Below are 20,302 nucleotides of genomic sequence, written 5' to 3' on the forward strand. Positions count from 1 at the left end.
GTCAGTTTGTTGTTTTACACACATGCACACAGACATTATTTCATACACGACATAGTCGTGAGATTCAAGAAACATAGACATATGGCAAGAAATCTGTAGATGTGCCCATAACAACAAAAGACAATACTTTATTGAACCTTTTCTGATAAGAAGTGTGCGCTGCAAACGCGAGCATTTTTGACGATCCTTTCTGTCCAGTCCGCTCGTTTTATCGCGTTTAACTACAGCTGTCGTTGGTTTTTGTCTGGCAGTGGCAGCAGGTATGCTTTAAAATGTAAAATTGGAGCCTCTACTACGTCGATTCTGGCACCCAACAAGAACATGTAGCTGAATCTGCACTGGTTTGAATTGGCCTCCTCCAGTTTCCCCTTTGTTTTGCCTCCAGCTAGCGCGGTGACGTAACTGTGACGTCGGCCCTAAAAGGGTCAATAAACACAAGCATTAGAGCAGCCAACCCAACTTTTTGTTATTTCAGATAGATATGAAAAATTATATTGAGTTACTACTTGGGTTGAAAAACAGTAAAGCAAAACGCACTAGGTCTCTTTGTGAAGCTTTTCTGTTATTTATATGATGATCTCATACCTGTTCTTTTTTCTGTTTAGTTTTTTTTATTATTATTATATTTTTTTTTTACCTGTATTATTATTATTTATATAATACTGTATGTTTTCTATTTCTTTTTTGTAGTTTATATTTGTTCAGTACCTTTATATTATATGTTGGAAATAAAAATAAATAAATAAATAAAATAAAAAACTCTTGAAAATATTTACATTCAGAGCGTGTCGCCACCTGCGACACGTTTTTTTTCCTCCAGTTTTGTTGTAAGATTTATCACATGTGTATTTTAATTATAGAAATTCGCTATATAGAACAATCTGAAGCAACAAAAAAAAAACTACATACCGAAGAATTTTATTTGCTATTGAAGAATCTTAAGTTATATTTTAGCCAAAGTAGACAAATATAAAACTGCAGGCTCTCTTGATTTGTTTAAATTTTCTCATGGCTGGTGTAAATAACCACATGATCAGAAAGGCAGTTTACATTATGCTAATGATGACGATAATTATGTCACGTCACCCACCTGACCACTAAATCGCATGGAAACATTTCCGTGTAACTTTACTTGCATTCCACACTGCTAAGAGAAGGAAGCCAACACGAAAGAGCTCACCGGAGGGTCCGCTGGTGCGCCGGGCTCTGGATGTCGAGGGGGGCGGTGGCGGCGGCGGCTCGGGGGGAGATCGGCGCCTGGGGGTCGGTGGCTTTCGCTTATGTGCCGATTTATTGTGCCTAAAACTCCAGAAAGGTGTAAAATATGTGACCTTTAGTTTTTCATATTCTTCATATTCTGTGTGGTAGTCAGTTCACACTGATAGAAATTAATATTTTCCAATAAGATTAAATAGATTTTTAACTTTTATGAGCATTTTTATCTTTATAAAGCCATTTTTCTAAAAGTGTGCATTATCTTTTGAATCAAATTCTTACATTTAATCAGTGAATTAGAATAATAAGACATTTGAGCTGTTACCAGGCAAATGAAATCAGTATCAATAAAATTAATATTTGCAATGCAGAGGAAACAGAAGCTGAGTCTGAAGTGGCATTTAGATGCATTTACACACTGTTTAGTGCAGGACATGATTGCATTTAACCTGCAGTTACAAATGCATTAATACTGTTTTGATATGCTGACGCGGGGCCCAGTGCGAGGTAGGGAGCGGGGCCCCCCTTGGTCCGTTCGCGATCGCATTCCGGGGGGGGTTTGTCCCCCTTGGTCTGTTCGCAATTGCATTCCGGCTTGGGCCATTCGCCACGGGCCCCCCTCAAGCCGCACCAGTTGCACCCCCCTAAGGACGGCCCTGATCTGATAACACTAGTTTTATTGCTCAAAGGAATGCGGGCAGAGCAACTCTCCCTCCATTTCTCCTAAGGAAAGACACACAATGCCCATAAAAATGGACTCTTCTGCATTTTTATCTTTATAAAGCCATTTTTCTAAAAGTGTGCATTATCTTTTGAATCAAATTCTTACATTTAATCAGTGAATTAGAATAATAAGACATTTGAGCTGTTACCAGGCAAATGAAATCAGTATCAATAAAATTAATATTTGCAATGCAGAGGAAACAGAAGCTGAGTCTGAAGTGGCATTTAGATGCATTTACACACTGTTTAGTGCAGGACATGAATGCATTTAACCAAATTGCGATTACAGATGCATAAATAATGTTTTGATATATTAAACAAAAAACGTTGAATACTGATATTTGAAATTATTTAAATAATAAAAAGATACTTTAAACCCCCCAGCAGGTGGCAGCAGGTCACTGTTAATAAGTGAGTTATTGCAATTGAACCGAATCATTCAAACGGATGATTCATTAGGGAACGAAACACCGTCATGTTGCTTAGAGACGCGAAACAGCGCTGTGGCTGTGTTTGGAATTATTTTTATTGTCGAAATAGAGCAAAAACAGGCAATACGGTGTAAAGCCCCATTCACACCAAGAACGATAACTATAAAGATAACGATATTAGCGTCCACACCAGCGTACGATATCGTCTGTTTATTCTAAGTGCACTCGCGAATTCTCGAGCTCGTATCAGGATGGATTCTGATTGGCTGTCAATGTTTTTATTGTTCATCAGCTGGAAAAAAAAATCGTTCCGAAAGTGATTCCAACGATATCGTTTCTCTGTGCCTTTAACGTTATAGCTGTGTGGACTCTATTCTTTAATATTTGTTTATTGAACTGTTGTAAAAAATCAATATCACATTTGTAATCAGTAATTTTTGGAGAAAAAATGTCATTCTTCGTGTGAAATTGATTAACTATATGAAGTGGTATAAATATATACATTTTCTGCCCCAAAGTCTTGAATTTGTGATCATTGTAAATATTTTTTAATAGACTGAATCTTGCAGTGAAAGAACACACTCTAAATACATATGCACACTACTCTAGACTTCACGTAAAGCGTGCTCTCTGTAGGTGTTTTGTTTTGTTTTTGCAAAATACTCGATAATGTCAAATCGCACATCGTTAAAACAACAATTACGATATTATCGCAGACGATATATATCGCACAGCCCTAGTGATGCTTGCAATGCAAAACTTGGTGCCACTGTACTAAGGTGTTGTACTAAAGACTATGTGGTAAATAAGGTGGTCTGAATGGTTCTTAAGGTGCTATGCTGTTGCATAGTCCACTAAGTCACCCTGATAATCTGGTCTCTAGATGTACCTCCAACAATTTACACATTTGAAATAAATGCAGTTGAAAGCTGAAATGCCAAAAAGCTGAAAAAAGTTTCCACGATTTCCACAAAAATACTGTTTTCAACATTTAAAATATGTGTTTTTTTAGCACCAAATCACCACATTAGAATGAATTCAGAAGGATCATGTGACACTGAAGACTGGCGTATGCTACAAAAATTCAGCTTTTACTATGAAAAGTAACATCATACCTCTCATTAAGTCACACAGCTGGTGTCATTCATGTCCACAACAAACATGGTGAGGGATGAGATTCACATTAAAATGTACTTAGAAAAGAAATACTGATACTTTCCTTAGTAAGAACCACTTACTTCATATCTAATGTTTTATTTTACATGTAATTAATTACGCCTTGTGTCATAATGTTTTTCAGATTTATGTACAAATACTGTATTTTTTTTACCTTATGAATAATCAATGATTTTAAATTGTTACAAATGCCACAGAATCTGTGAAAACAGTCTCTAATTATGTTGTGCAGCAATAAGGTCATAGGACACCTTCTCTTATTCTTTGTGGGAATCTAGTGCTCAGGATTAAACTACAAATCTGGGCACAGCGCCCGGTGTGAAACATTCACGGTTCTACATGGCACCTCTACACAGACTCACACACACTGGCACCAAACTGGCCCAGAACCCTGAGAAGCTGGAACGGGACCAAATATTTTGACAGCCAACAACAAAGTGTGAACAAGAGATGTAGGTAACCATGTTTAGTGGACCTGGAAAAGCTTGGCATGCTAGAAAAATGAATGACAGAACACTTGGCGATGTCTGTCAGCACAACACTTTAAGGTTTTACACGACTTCTTGATATGCTGCAGATGTGAAATAATATACAGTACTTTAAGATATCCAAGTTGTGGCATGTAAGAAGTGTTCGGTAAGTTCTGTTAGCGGTTTGTTTCAAAATTGCAAACCTCATATGTTACATGAGATAAAAAAATGTAACTCTATTATCATTTAAAATGTAAAAGAGAAAGTGAGAAAGGCACAGACAAAGAGAGAGAGAGAAAAGAGAACAAAAGATGAAGGGCTTCCTCTAAGATTTCCTCATTTTTTAGCTTAACTAATTAACTTCTTGAACATTTGCATTTGCACTCAGAGAGTGAAACAAGAGTATGAATCGTTATCGCTTGGCCACGATAAAAATCTTCCACATTCAATTGCTCAGTAAGACTCATTCTCGCTAAATCCACTATAATGGGCTCAACCTAAGCTGGATATTTCTTCTCCATCTTTTCGCTTGTAGAACAATGTGGTCCAATCAGTGGGAGAGGCTTATTAAAGTGTGAAATTGAATGAGAGTGGGGACTGGAGTAATTGCTGTACAGTCTAGTGGTCCCAGTCACAGACCAGTTAACAGGTCACTGATGCATGATTCCCTCCAGATTGGATTGCTATAGTCAGGTAGCCTGACAAGACCAGGTACCCACATCTTAAGGTTGATTCTTATGCAAGGAGTGAATGCACTGCAGATGCAGTAATGCTCCATCTGGCTTTAATAACAAAGAAGAAATTGACCTTTTAGAGCTAACACGATGCAAAATGTTGTACAATAGGAATTCCACATCTAAATATATAAACTGGGCCCTTTTGCTTATCGAGGAAGTAAATACAGCTTCATTATATAGCAATGAACAATAAATTAATATTTAACAAAGAAGTAAATGAGTAAATCTTAGCCCTAAAAAATAAATAGCAGGTGATATTTGCACCTTGTCTATATCAACAAATAAATACAAAATTAATGAATAAATTAAGAATTCGTTTGGTATCAGTGAAAATTTCCCATTTAATTAATAAAAAAAATACGGTAATGTTGTAAAATATTATTACAATATAAGATTTTTTTTCTATTTCAACCTGTTTAAAATGTTGTTTATTCTTTAGGTGGAAGTACTATTACTATTCTTTATTCAAAGCTGAATTTTCAGCAGCCATTTCTTCAGAATTCAGTGTCAGAAAATCATTCTATTATGCTGATTTGCTGCTCAAGAAACATTTCCTATTTTTACCAGAGTTGAAAACAGTTGTGCAGCTTAAGGAAGTATGGAAACCATGACTTTTCAGAATTCTTAGATGATTAAAGTTGAAAAATGTTGAATAAAGTGAACTTGAATAATTGTTCACAGCAATTATTTGAAATAGAATAACATTATAAATGCCTTTACTTTGATTTTGATCATTTATATGCATTCTTGCTGAATACAAAATGTATCAAATCATAGTAACTTTCGAAAGGCTGTAAATATATATATATATTTACGTACATTATATAAATTAAAACAAATAATAGTATTGTATATATTTAATATAGATACATATATTAAATATACATTTATCATTCTATTTAATATCTATTCAAATAAAATATAATATAAAATATATATTTATATAAATAAAATATCATCCAAGTGGATGCTGCACACTGGTGGTAGTTGAGGAGAGATCCCCCCACATGATTGTAAAGCGCTTTGGATGTACAACAATACACAATAAAGCACTATATAAATGCATCATTCATTCATAAAATATATTTAAGACACGATTTTGGGCAACATTTATATGATAGCTCCACAAACGCATCTATACTGTATTGTTACAGTATTACTGCCATCTTTCCTCAAGAGCTACATGCTGAGATGCTATAAATATATATATATATATATATATATATACACTTTCTTTAAAGCTGGTAAGAAAGTCATAAAAGTACAGCAGAAGTAAACAGTATCACAGAAAGTCAAGACAATAAAAGTGAATGAAATGTAAACAGCAGTTGACTTACTGAGACAGCGTGTGTAGTCCTGGAACAGACCTCTCTCACAGGTGGTCACACATTGCCTGCCACTGAGGAGAAAGGACCCACCACATGCTGTGCATTCAAAGTCATTCTCACAGGTGGCACATGACGGCTGGCAGGCTGGCAGAAAGAGAAAGAGAAGGGTGATGAGGGTTGGGCGATACACTTCGTGGCTGCAATATCAAAAAACTATGCGAAAGCTGGGTACAAAGCACTGATACATTAATAGAGATTCTGTGTGAGAGAATTAGTACAGCAGCTGTTAAAGAGTGACTATAAGAATTTTGTCAAATGATGCTATAGCTAGGGCCGGATTTACGCATAGGCATTCTAGGCACGTGCCTATTTTCGCTCGTCCAGGGGGGGCCCAAACACAATGAAGAGATATATAATATTTTTGTTATACTATGGGCTATCTACAACAGTAAAAGAACCAAAAACCCCAGAAGACATTGAGCAAATAAATATAACAAACAATAGGGTAAAAAATGACAAACTATTTCCATGTCTTCCACCTTTTATATGTAGGCTATACGGAAATCACGCTTTCTTTCTCCCGTTCTCTCTCACAGACGCACACACAGTGCAGACACGCACTCGAGCACACACGCGGAGATGCGAACAGAAACACCGTGAATTTATCAGTAAAATAGTTTCGCAGCTGAAAAGCTACATGACATTTCTCAGTAGCGAGGTTCTTGAAGCAGTTTAACTTAAAGATTCGCTATTAGTAGATGCTGCTGCTGAATACTGCTGAGAGACGCATAGACGCAGGTATTCACACACACTTAATCTCTCTCTCTCCCTCTCTCTCTCTCTCTCTAATAACTGTGTTAAGACTGCATTAATAACTGTGTTAGCCTGCATATCAATGGCTCAAGCCTCTGTTATTAGCTCTAAAATTACGTTTTGGAATTTGCAACGGAAGGTTTGGGATGAGGTGCGTAAAAAATTAGTTCAACCTGTAACGGTTTCCACTGATTAAGAAATATTTTTGTTTGCTTGAGTGGTAATTTTAGGTCTATTATATTAATAGGGAAAGGGGGCCCAAAAATTAGTTTTGCCTATATAACGAAATGAGGTAAATCCGGCCCTGGCTATAGCCCTCCAAAGTGGGGGGAAATTCGAGTGTAGGATCCGGTCTGTGTTTTGACTTGTTGAAATGACTGTGACAAATATGACTCATGTACATGTACATGCACATCCACATACAGTACACACAAAACACACACACACACAAACCAACAAAGCTATAGGATTAGCTATTTATGGAAATCACCCAAAGCAGAGGGCGTTTTGAGGATTTAAAATACCATAGGGTAAAAATATGTTTAGGCCAGACGTGTGTGAATGTTGGTGGGAACATAGAAGGAGGAGGATAAAGTAAAAAAGGAAGTGAGATGAAGCGGCGAACAGAAATTCGTGCAACAAAACCAGCGTGGGCTGTAAAAGTAAAACACACAAAAAAAAAATAAGTATGTTTATACCTGCACAAACTTTGCCCTGAGTGAAAAATCCTTCAGGACATGACTGCAGACAGCGTCCATTCATCAACAGGGCGGAAGGGTCCTGACAGCTGTCACAGTGATCTGGTGTGCCAGAGCATGTCAAACAGTCCCTGTGACACTGCACTGCTACAGACACACACAAAAAACAAGTCAAACTCCAAAAGTCAAACTCCTCAGATGACAGATAAAGCTACTTCACAAACACCCATTTAAATTAGAATTGTTCACCTCTGCTCTAATAAAACAGAACCAGTTGGCCTGCAGCTGTGACAGTACATTTGCATTTTCCTAAGGCATTGCACAAACCCAAATGTCACCAAAAATGGCTGAATTTACCTATTAAAGAACATCCATTAAAGTACCATTTATTGTGAATGCTTTAGGTATTTTTTTAAAATGAAGAAAAGCTGTTCTTAATCATAGCCAATATAACATTATTATTCATATTTACATTGTCAAATGGGTATTTAAGCAATTATGAGTACTCAAAACCTGTCACACTTCCAACAAATTAAAATACTTACATTTAAAATAGGCTTGTGGATAGCGTGGAAATTAATCTACACATAGTTCTTCACTAAACCATATACACATTCAAAAAGTTTCGGGTCTGTAAGATTTCTAAAGTTTTTGAAAGAGGTCTTTTCTATTTGCCAAGGCTGCATTCATTTGATCAAAAATACAGTAGAAATAGAAATATTGTGCAAATTTAAAAATACCTTTAAAATATATTTTTTATTATAATTTAAAAATGTACTTTATTCATGTGATTTCAATGCTGAATTTTCAGCAGCCATTAATCCAGGGTTCAGTGTCACAGGATCCTTCAGAAATCATTATAATATTGCTGATTTGCCGTTCAAGAAACATGTTTTTCTAATATTAACAGCATCTAATAAAAAGCATTTCTTGTGCTTCCTAATATTTTTGGAAAGTGATCCATTTTTTAGGAGTATTTGATGAAAAGTTCAAAAGAACAGCATGTATTTGAATTTTAAATCTTTTGTAACATTTTAAATGTCTGAAAGACTCCAAATTATTTGAACGGTAGTGTACCTGCTTTTATTCACTCTAAACCATATATTTTCTTTTAATATTAACAAATATTATTACATCATATAATGCTTGTATGCATGACGTCATGGTAATTTCTTCTATAGTCATGCAAAAGAACCACCAAATCTCCCACTCAGTGTACTAATAAGCCATTCATAACTTCTCCACATGGTCCAAAAGAAACCTGAGCCTCTAACTATAATTCTCTTTGGCACAAGAATTAATTACACAGTCTCTAATGAGCTGGTAAATCCCTTGCTAAGGACTTTGGGTTGCAGGTTTCTGGCTCCGTACATGAGGCCAGAGCAAGAGACGTGGAAATAGAACAATGCAGAACATTAAAGGTGCTTTGGTAATTATTTGATGGTAACTCTCCATTTTTGGACTGGACTGCAAGCACAAGGCCAGACTTATATCCAGAGGCAGAAAATGAAAGCTCTGAGTCTTTCAGAAAGTCATTTTCTGACATTCCCTCATAAATCACTTTTAATTAAATACCCTGGTGTGTGAATCAATAAGTCTTGGGGAAAAACTATCCTACTCTCCATTTTCCAGTTGAAGTAAGCATTTTTTACCAGAATGACCTTTGAGACTTTCCATCGATTTGAAAAATCTACTTGTTTTGAGTGCAAATGTATTATAATACGGTCAGCAGCTAGTAAATCCTTCCGAATCGCAGTGTTTCTCACAGTAACACTGCAAGTCATTATGTCTCAGACAATCTATCTGATAAAACACTGATGCTGGGCTCCTTCTGTTCCTCACAACAGGCAGTCAAGTAACAAATGGTTATGTGGCTGTGAATGCATATACACTGCCTTTGCCTTATTGATAAAATCTGGACATTAACCAGCTAACAAGCGCTATCACCATGCAAGCTTCTACTTTCCATATGTGCTTAATAGTGCTTATGATAAATATAGAAGGGAAAAGTATGTTTTGTTTTTTTGTAAACAGGGTAGCCGTTTCCTGTCCAAAGTTTAAGAGAAAAAATACTATTTGACTGCTGTGTTTGGAGGATACATTAGCATAATCTTATAAGCATATACACAGAGATGCCAAACGGTCAACCCACGCACATATAAACGTCCAAACAATTTTCCCTGTCTCTTCAGATAAACATACAGTACATATCTATATAAAAGCAAAATGTTAACACAAACACATTCTGTTTTCTTTCTCTCTATGGTCTTTCCTAAGATAAAGAGAGAGAGGAAGATGTATGTTCCTTTCTGTAGCATCTTTTGAAGTCACCAGGGAAATTTAACATATAGATCAGATCCAAGTCTCATGGGTGCCACAGAGTTAAATAACCACGTTATCTAACCAGAATATAATCTAATGCTATAGCTCTCATCTCTCTACCACCCAGATCAACTATGTTTCGTCTTATGGTTGAGAGATTGTTCCTTGGAGGGCTGATAAAGAAAGATTTTCAGAACAATTCAGAAATGTTTTTAATCACATAAAGAAATGCTTTTAAACTGGGAATAGAATCATGTTCTTTTGAAGTAAATAAATCAAAGTATAACCCCAATTTCACTGATTATATTGGAGCATATACACAAGACAGCATGGTAATTAACTACTGTAGCTTCGTACACCATTGCTGTTTGGGAAATGAACACCAACATAGACGCAGGTCTCACCTGGATTGCAATCGGGACAGCACTGTTCAGGGTGAGGTATAGTTAGGGTGCCCAGTGGACAGGTGGGACAGGAATGCTGGTAACAGGTCACATGATCCTCTCGACACTGACACACACGACACAGCCCCTCTCTGACACTTTCTAGATTCTGAGACACAAAGAAGAGTAAACAAACATTTTTGCTTAGACAAAAAATCTGTTATAATAATATTTTTTAAATTTGCAAACCACACGCTTATGTTTACTTACAGTGAGGCGTCTAAAACTCTTGATGTTGAATTTTTGCCCCTAAATAGACAAAGACAGTCTGATTGTTGGTGGTATTGATTTGCTTGTCTTTTTCTCTTCGTTGCTATCAAAATCTTCTTTCATATTAGCATTTGGGCTCAGTATTTATTTATTTATTTATTTATTTTTGAGAGAGAGCGAAATGAATACATTTATTCAGCAATGACACTCAATTGATAAAACGTGTCAGTAATGCATTTATAGTGTTACAAAAAAATTTTTTTTTTCAAATAAATGCTTTTCTTTTGAACTTTCTCTTCATTAAAGAATCCTGCAAAAAATATATCGTAGTTTCCATAAAATATTAAGCAGCACATCTGTTTTCAACATTAATAATAAGTAATGATTCCTGAGCACCAAATCAGCATATTAGAATGATTCCTGAATGATCATGTGACAATAAAGACTGGAGTAATGATGTTAAAATTTTAGCTTTGACATCTCATAAATGAATTACATTTATATTAAAATAGAAAACAGTTATTTCAAATTGTAAAAATATTTCACAATATTACTGTTTTTACAGTATTTTTGATCAAATAAATGCACTCTTGGTGAGAATAAGACACTTCTTTCAAAATATCTTACCGACCCCAAACATTTGTATGGTAGCATATGTATTTCACATGTAAACATGGATATAAAACATGATAAAACCACTGTATGTTTTACTAAAACCCATATTAAAAGAAGCTTCGTACCTTCTGGTCTGGCTGTGAATATGTACAGGAACTGGTTGTTGTCTTACACTCTGGGCAGCATTTCCCAGGCAAATGGACCAGTTTTTCTCCCTGGCACAAGGTGAGAAATTTTAGTTCATTTAATTTCAGCATGAAAACACCCACAGGGGAATGATTAGCTGTCTGACACAGAGCCACAAATCTCTAATTACATCACATTTCCAATTCTACCTCTGAGGTTCTTTATAGGGGGCCGCTATCAATAGTCATTTACATTCATGAGAGAATCTTTAGTTGTTTCTGTGTAACACAGTCAGATCACCAAAGCCATGGTGGTCTTATAGGCGAATCAGAATATGTCAGTGAATTACGGAACTACAGATGGGAAAGAGGGTTTGATCAATGTTTTCAAAAAGATATAGAAGCATCTGTTGTATTTCTTTGTTGTTTAATCAGACGCTCTATTACTATGACTTCAATGAACATCAGCACTCATTTTAATTAATGCAGGACCTTAAAACCACTGCACTGAAAAAATGTAATATATATATATATATATAAATAACCTGAATACATTAGTTAATGCCAACAAAACTAAATATAAAGGGATAGTTCACACAAAAATGAAAATTTTGTGATAATTTACCTACACTCGTGTCACTCATCTTCACAACACAAATGAAGATATTTTTATTATACTCTTATCTTTTTTGTCCATCCATTGGTTGTCCATTCAACCAAATCTTTCACACATCAAAAAATGCAAAAAGACATCATAAAAGAGTCTTCTGAAGAGACATGGTCACTTTATATGATGAACATATTTAATTTAGGCTTCTATTCATAATACAAATATCTTTATTTGAGTTCAAAGGTGAACAAAGGTTTTATGGTTTTGGACTGACATGAGGGTGAGTGAATGATGACAGAACTATCCCAAAAATGGGACTAGTAAAAAAAAACTAGTAGAAATATCTCTAAAGAATTGCATGTTACCACTTTTTACAGCATGCATAATAGTTTTTTGCACCAGAATGTATGTCACATTTAAAACCTGAGAAGTTTCTGTTCAAACTTGTGTACTACTCTTTTAAACTTCCATTACAGACTTTACCTTGACAGTAGTGAAATTCACAGGACTTAAAAACTTTTAAGTCAGAGTTTCCTCTCTAAAGAATAACCTTTACAGTGGCAATTCTGGATTTGGGCCAAAAGTATAATTAATAAGTGATAAATCTCCACATTTCTCAACCTTTCAAAGCTCCTTATGATTAATGGAGAAGCAGAGAATATATTGATTGAATAAAGTTATAATTCATAACCAGGACAAATGACCACAGAGATAATGTGCCTCAGGTCTCAAACTCATCTGGTATATTTTGCCCTAATAATAGTCAACATTTTACATATAGGGCATCCCCTCAAGCTGAGCTTGTTAATTGTGTCTTTTAATGAGCAGAGTAAGTATGTGTCCCTGCTGATGGCTCTGCATAGAAATGTGTTCTTTATAAAATTTGGACGCATACCCGTGGGCACTCTGATCTGGCGCACTCGACCCATTGGCACAGCACCTGACCCCGTTCACACATGCAGAACTCACAACCCGTGCCGTTCCACATATCACCATGGTAACGGACAATGCCCTCATAGAGGCAGCTGCCTTTTGATGAGACACAATCTTCACAGCACTGCCCGGCTCGCTTGACCTTCGTCTGACCCTGAGGAGTCACACGTTAGCAGACATTATAAAATGTCACACTTGTTATAATGCACATCAAATCATTTGGTAACACTTTATTTTACGGTGTTCTTGTTACACATTACATGTACTTACTATTATAATAACAATAATTATGCATAATTACATGCAAGTAACCCTAAGCCAAACCCTAACCATATAGTAAGTACATGTAGTTAATTACTATTACTATTACTATTACTAAGTACTTAAGTGTATAAATACACTGTAACAAGGACAGCTTAAAATAAAGTGTAACCAATCATTTTTACTTGTGCCTCAGTTTGTAAAAAAAAATCTGTTGCAAACAACAACATCCATTTAATAGAGCCTAATTTATATATAACCCAAAATACTTCCTTATAAACCTCACAAAATTGTGTGTTGATGTATTTTGAAGTTTTAGAAATTTAGGAATTAGGAGTTTGAACGGGACCTACTGAAGGGCTTGTCCCTGTATATTTTTTTTTTAGGAAAATATACAATAGCCTAGAAGAAAAAACTAAAGAACTGTATAAATGTTAAAAGTGAATTTCGCCAACTTTTAGCATAGAGATGGACTCCAGTTATTAAAATAAATACTATAAGCCATAAAACTCTTTTTCATTTAATGAGGTAATTTCACGCTCTTTAAGGAGTCACGCTTATTAAGGTAAGATATAAAAACCAAATGTCTGTTCCTGCTGAGTATTGTTCTAAAGCACAGTTACATAAGATCATGAATTTTGCATGAAAGCAAAAGACTGAGATGAAAAACACCCCGGAGCAACAGACAAAATGCAAAATATATGGTGCAAACAATCCTGGATGACGAAAAATCCTAACTGTCACTTTTAGGCCCAAGAAGCATAAACTGCAAGAATCAAAGTGAGATTGTATTAAATTGTAAATGACAACAATCGGTTAGCCAACAGCATCTCTTTCTTGATCTTCTCAGCAAGTGTGGGGGTCAAGAAACTGTCTTTGACATGAAGTGTTGGGGTGTAATGGATTTCTGCTGACCTTATCACAGTGGAGAGGAGGGCACTTCTCCGTCTGACAGCGAGAATGACCGCGATCGCACACACAGGAGGTACAGCTGCCCCTCTGCCACTGCTCGCCGTGCTAAGAACACACACATACACAGTAAAAGAGTTCTGAGAGAGAGGAACATCTGTCATCAATAGTATCAATACTGTATTTTTAAATGTATGTAAAAATAAAAAAAATACAGAGCTACACCACCAATGTCTCAATTCAATTTCAAAATTCAGATGGTATCTCAATGCTGTTCAAAGCTTTAGCAGCAGAACAAATTACAGCACATAATGAATTTAAAGGAGACATATTATGCCCCTTTTTACAATATGTAATATAAGTCTCTGGTGTCCCCAGAATGTGTCTGTGAAGTTTCAGCTCAAAAGCAGAACATTAGCATAAGAACTAGTACACAGTTGTCGTTTGCGAAATCAAAATGATGGCGCCATGGGTGGAAACTTACAGATTAAGGGGCGCTAATATTATAATGAGATCCCTTTGCAATGTCACTAGGGGAGCGAAATCAGACGTGCTCTTTTTTTCAGATGCTTGCTGAAAAAGGCTTACCAAAGCAAAGTGACTGGGTTAATTTTTTCACGTTTCCTTGGTTGGTAGATGCACCGGGGACCTGATTATAGCACTTAAAACCCCTGGAAAAGTCAGATTTTCATGATATGTCACCTTTAAAATAAATGACAATTTCAGCCAATGCTGTAGTGAACAAGACAAGTACTAGAAGGAGATGAAAAAAGTGGTGAATGTTATCCTCTCTAAATCCCTGCTTTGCTTTCACACAATCCACTGTGATCAAAAGAGCTGAATTCTGCCGAGTGGGACGTGATCGCTGAAAGCACGGTGAACAGAGAAACAGCCCTAAATGACATGCTGATGAGAGATTTCGGGGACGCTTGTGACGTTTGTGTGTCTAAAGAGATGTGTCAGTACTGCAAGGATGTAACCATATACTCCAGACAGCGGTGATCAAATGGAATCATTTAAGAATTAACCACATGATTCAACCATCATCTTAATATGCCATGTCTATAGTAATATTGACTCTGGTGCTTTATTGGTATAAGAGAGTTTCATCATGACACATGCGTGTGGTGCTGCTGACGTAGAACACGTGCAGAGGAAAGCATGCGCATGCGTCGTGATCCTCTCTATAACGGCACTAGGATGACGCGAAGAAGAATTGTCGAGTAAAGTCGTTATTTTAGTTTTCTTTGCACACAAAAAGTATTCTCATAGCTTCGTAAAATTACGGTTGACCAACTGATGTCACATGGTCCATTTTAACAATGTCCTTACTGCGTTTCTGTGTCTTGACCGTGGTAATACCCTTGCTGTCTATTAGTGATGTTTCGTTCATGAACGATTTGTTCAATTTGAACTAATCTTTAATATGACTCGAGAATGACGAGTCCTCTCAGCGAGGGATTCGTTCATTTCATGTTGAAATGCGCAACATCCTATTAGTTCTTTACAGGAAACAGAAATGATTAGTTCACCTCTCGAGTCTTCGGGTCTGAGTCGTTCGCTCTTTTGTCACATGACGTGATAGCAGTATTGGATACAGATATAAGTTAACAATTCCCAACCTTCCTTACAAACACGTTTACAGTCGCGTTTCTGGTCTCAAATTGTAGCTTGTTTATTTCTCACAATTTATACATTTGTGGGTTTCTTTCATGATGGTTAACACTGAATGTGGTAATAAAGAGGCTTTCATCTTTATCCGTATGAGGAGGAAAAATCCCTTTGATAAAGCTAAGATACCTACATATAATAACAGCATACAGTTAATAATATGTAATGTTTGTATTTGTTGTAAGATACTGAGCCGGGAAGCGGGCACGTGACGAAAGAACGAATGACTCGAACCCGAAGACTCGAGAGATGAACTAATCATTTGTGTTTCTGGGACTGCATCGCGTTATAGCCTATGGGACTGGATGAACGAACGACTTGAACCCGAAGACTCGAGAGATGAGCTACTCATTTCTGTTTTCGGTACAGACTGCATAGCTTCAGTTTGTGGGGATGTGACGCGACAAAAGAAAGAACGATATGATCGGGGAGGTGAGGGAAACTAACAGACTGCATAAAACAATGAATTAATCTTTTCTGTTTCTCATAATTTGGCCTTAAAGTTGCATTATAGTTTTATTGCATTAACAGTAAGTAGATGTGTTGTGGAATTTGGCTATTCATGTAACGTTTTAATTATATTCTGTAAATGACTTGAAAAAAAGATTTGTTCATTTTGATGAACGAGATTCAAAGATCCGAGTTAGTAAAATGATCCGATCTTCCCATCACTACTGTCTATGGAGGGTCAGAAAGCTCTCGGATTTCATATAAAATATCTTAATTTGTGTTCCAAAGATGAATGAAGGTCTTATGGGTTTGGAATGACATGAAGGTGAGTAATTAATGACAGAATTTTCGTTTTTGGGTGAACTATCCCTTTAATGAAGCAGACAAAAACTGCAAATTGAGAGAGAGTGAGCAAACAGATGAAGAGTCACTTGAGGCAATGATGTGTAATATGTGTGTGTGAACAATGGAGGGAGGAACAAGAGATGATATGAGGCAAAGAAAGAAGTGTGGAGGAATGACAGAAGCAGGAGTGACACGCATATCACACACACACTCAGACACGGCTTTATGCTCAACCCATCTGCCACAGTATGAATAATGAACACACTTTAACCCACACTTACCATCCCCTCCCTCAAAAGGTCTTCCGTAATACAGACATGCATTATCCCATCTGTCACTCTCCATCTATCTCTGTCCTGGGATCTCTGTGTATATTTCACCTTTCTCTAATCTCTTTTCCGGCTTACCTTGTACTCATTCCCAGCCTCCATGCAGGGATTCGGCTCACATTGAGGACAGCACTGTCCTGGCTGGACCACCAGGTTCTCGTTCTGTGTATCAAATTAGTACATCAACATGCTGTTTTTAATAGCTAGACCAACTCTTTCAATATATAATAACAGGGTTAATTAGTCTAGGTTTAGAGATGATGAGGTAGTTTTACACATCTAAACACAAGGCACAGTCCTGGCTTGTTACTGACCGCTTTGCATGTAACAGGCAGACACTCTGCAACCAGGCATTCAGTGTGACCATTTTTGCATCGACACTTTGTACAGGGGCTGGATGTCCATTCCACCCCATCTCTGTACTGACGGCCTTCCCAAGAGCAAGAGGCTATGGAGTGAGAAAGAGTATTTTAATTGCAAAACTGTACTCGAATGTCTAAAAGAAAAAAGCACATCATTGGTCTCTGACAGTATGAAGCAGAATAAACCCTCTTGGGACCCATATAGCTAAGAAAAGCATGCCTTTTAAAAGCAATCAGCAAAACATTCAAAAAAGAGAGGCAAACAGATGATTGCTACTAACATCACAACATGCAAAAGCTGAAGTGTTGTAATATCTGTGCCACTAGTGACACCAAAAAGAACTGCAAAAACAATAGCTGTTTTCAAAAATGTTCAGTATCTACCATACAAGTTTGCCATTGTTTGAGCAAATTCATGCCCCAAATTTACACCACTGGTTGAGACAATGCTGTTATATCTGCTCAAACGGATGGCAATTTCTTCTGTATCATGATGTACATCCAAGTGAAACAGATTATTGGAAAAAACTGTAGGGAGGGAAGTTGGTTCTGTCCTTGGGTTTTTGATTGGATGGGGGCAGATCTGATTGTAAGCTTGCAGTCAACTTTAAGAAAGGTGTGAGGTTTAAGCGGACGAAATGACTGGAGAAGTCCAGAATACATCACCAAAGAGAAGTCTGTTGTTATTATATTTTGATTCAAAATTACATGGTCAAAAAAGTAAAAAATAAATAAATAAATAAAAAACATAAGGATGGATGAATTGTTCACAATAAATTCAGTGACATTTTGAAAATATACTTTAACAAGCAAATCAAGGCAAAATGAAGTTTTTATCAGGGGTAGCTTATATTCGTTTCATTGTGGCCATTAATATTGTTTTAATATATTATAAATAAACAGATTCACTATAATTACAAATGAGCAGATATAAATAAATAAGCAAATATATATATATACCTAAATATAGATATAAAAAAGTGTATTTGTCCTAGAAAACTAAACTAAAATAATAAAATGAACTAAAATATGAAATAATTAAAGGAAACAAAAGAAAATATATATCATGTTGCAATATTTTTTTTTCTGAATTTTTTCTGTTGTTATTTAGGAACCGATAAATAGTAAAGATATGTGATATAATAGTAAAGGTCTTGTGTTCTACAGGACCATAAAGTCCTAAACATTATCACAATTTTTTCCATAAAGTAAATACAATGCCTGACGAAAACAAGAAACAGTGGCAAAGGAAAGCAATCACTGTCACAAGAAGTTGTACATTAAAAAAAAGTTGCAGCTTACTGTACCTCCATTATGAGCACATACAGGGCAGCAGTCTCCATCTGGGATGAAAGGACTCTGGTCTTTCCCACAACTAAGAGGAGGACAAGCACGTGGCCCACAGGTCACCTTCCCATGAGAGCATGTGCACACCGAACATTTGGAATCACTCCACTGACTGTCATGCTGAGTGAGTGAGTGAGTGAGTGGGAGAGAGAGAGTTGTAAATCAGGACATGGATGAAGAGAGATGCTGATTGCAAAGCACAATAAAAGTCTTAAAAATAAATTTGAAAACTGTTATCTTTACATTTGTGCAAACAGAATATCACAGATATCACTTATTGTTCTGAGCCTCAATGCCAACACAGCCTGCTCTCCTAAGTAAATGCTACTTGACTTGAAAACTACACTGCTAGAATCTTAAACAGAGCACCAAGTGGCTCTTTAGCAGGGATGACTGGGACAAAGAAAAAGCTTGCTCTGTCAGGGAGGAGTGGAATGGTAACAAAACCGCTTTTGTGCACAAAACGAAGCAATCACCGAGTCGGGTGTTTGACCAGAAGTGGGAAGATTTGCCAAGGAACAGGATGAGGCTTTAAGCATCTTTCATTGAAGTTGTGTCATAAGCAGTGTCACTTACCCCATAAACCATTCCTTCATGCTGACAGATCCCAGGCAACTGTGCAAAACATTCCGGACAGCACTTGTTGGGTGGGATTCTCAAGCGCTCACCCTAGGAAAACATCCCGAAAGACATTTAAAGAGATGCATTAACATCCTAGAGAACGTTTTATCAGGACTCAGGAGCAAAGAGACATAATACGGGATCAAAACTATTGGCATTTGCAACCAATGTTATTTTAGTATTATTTATGTACTACAAACTAATTTATTTGAATGAGCTTTTCAAATGTTCAGTTTTCATTTCAAATTTGGTTTAGGTTTTAAGTAATTTTGTTATGTGCTTTGCCATTTTTATAAATATTGATGGTTTTAGTACTTCAACTGCAACCTATTTTTATTTCTCTCCAAGGCAATATTTTTCATTTCTGTTCAGGTTTTTCAAGCTTGAATTTTTTTATCTAATATTAATAATTAATTTTATTTCAGCTTTATTTCAATTAACAACTTTTTTTTTTTGTAGTTTTAGTTTTAGTTAACAATAACAACACTGTTACTGCTACACACAATTCTTGCAAGGTTTAATGGCAATAAGATACCTCCAGCAGTGGCTTTATTGAATGAACAAGTGTTTTTGAAGAAATCCATTGTGAATGATTCAATGACTGACTCATATAAAGATGTACTGGTGTACTAATGTTACTAGCAGAAAGTGAAATACTGTATACAGCAGTGGCGAGCAGTGACTTTTTTAACGGGGTATGCTAAGATTAAGATCCCCCCTCCTCGTCGGCTTTTAGGACACACTCACAGAGGGAAACACAGTGGCAGATGTCAATTTAAATGTATGCACATTTCCTACCTTATTTGTAAATTAAATTCATCTCCAATCCGGCTTCTATCATTTCAGGTTTATCCATTGTTATTCGAATGCTAGAAAAACATATAGCTGCTTTTCCAAGTAAAAACCGCAAAATCACATTTACATGTATACGTAATATTCAGAGGGTGGGGTGATGGGGGATTCCCCCGGTCTATATGTCTCTGCATCGACTGCATACTGAAAACAATGGTAGCCTAAAAATAAAATCTTGCGAATGTTCAAAATGTTCTGAGAATTGTATTGTTTCCCTGTTTTTCCCTGATGTTTGTTATTATTTTAAAAAACATTTTTATAAACTTTTTTTAATTTACCACTTAGGCATGTTGACAATAACGTATA

General features: G+C 36.3%; 1 protein-coding gene across 1 annotated transcript in view; it reads right to left on the reverse strand.

The window, feature by feature from the left end:
* LOC107663364 (extracellular matrix protein FRAS1-like) overlaps positions 1–20,302 on the reverse strand; it is a 139,290-nt gene that overhangs the window by 62,825 nt on the left and 56,163 nt on the right. Inside the window, exons 4-14 of the mRNA XM_016453574.1 lie at positions 19,100–19,192; positions 18,484–18,643; positions 17,129–17,262; positions 16,893–16,976; positions 14,026–14,127; positions 12,812–13,003; positions 11,307–11,396; positions 10,567–10,605; positions 10,318–10,465; positions 7,592–7,738; positions 6,090–6,224 (exon numbers count right to left, since the gene is read on the reverse strand). Coding sequence (XP_016309060.1) covers positions 6,090–6,224; positions 7,592–7,738; positions 10,318–10,465; positions 10,567–10,605; positions 11,307–11,396; positions 12,812–13,003; positions 14,026–14,127; positions 16,893–16,976; positions 17,129–17,262; positions 18,484–18,643; positions 19,100–19,192 — 1,324 coding nt within the window. The remainder of the gene's footprint in view (positions 1–6,089; positions 6,225–7,591; positions 7,739–10,317; positions 10,466–10,566; positions 10,606–11,306; positions 11,397–12,811; positions 13,004–14,025; positions 14,128–16,892; positions 16,977–17,128; positions 17,263–18,483; positions 18,644–19,099; positions 19,193–20,302) is intronic.

The sequence above is a fragment of the Sinocyclocheilus anshuiensis genome, unplaced genomic scaffold, assembly GCF_001515605.1.
Source record: "Sinocyclocheilus anshuiensis isolate Anshui unplaced genomic scaffold, SAMN03320099.WGS_v1.1 scaffold1531, whole genome shotgun sequence".
NCBI lineage: Eukaryota > Metazoa > Chordata > Actinopteri > Cypriniformes > Cyprinidae > Sinocyclocheilus > Sinocyclocheilus anshuiensis.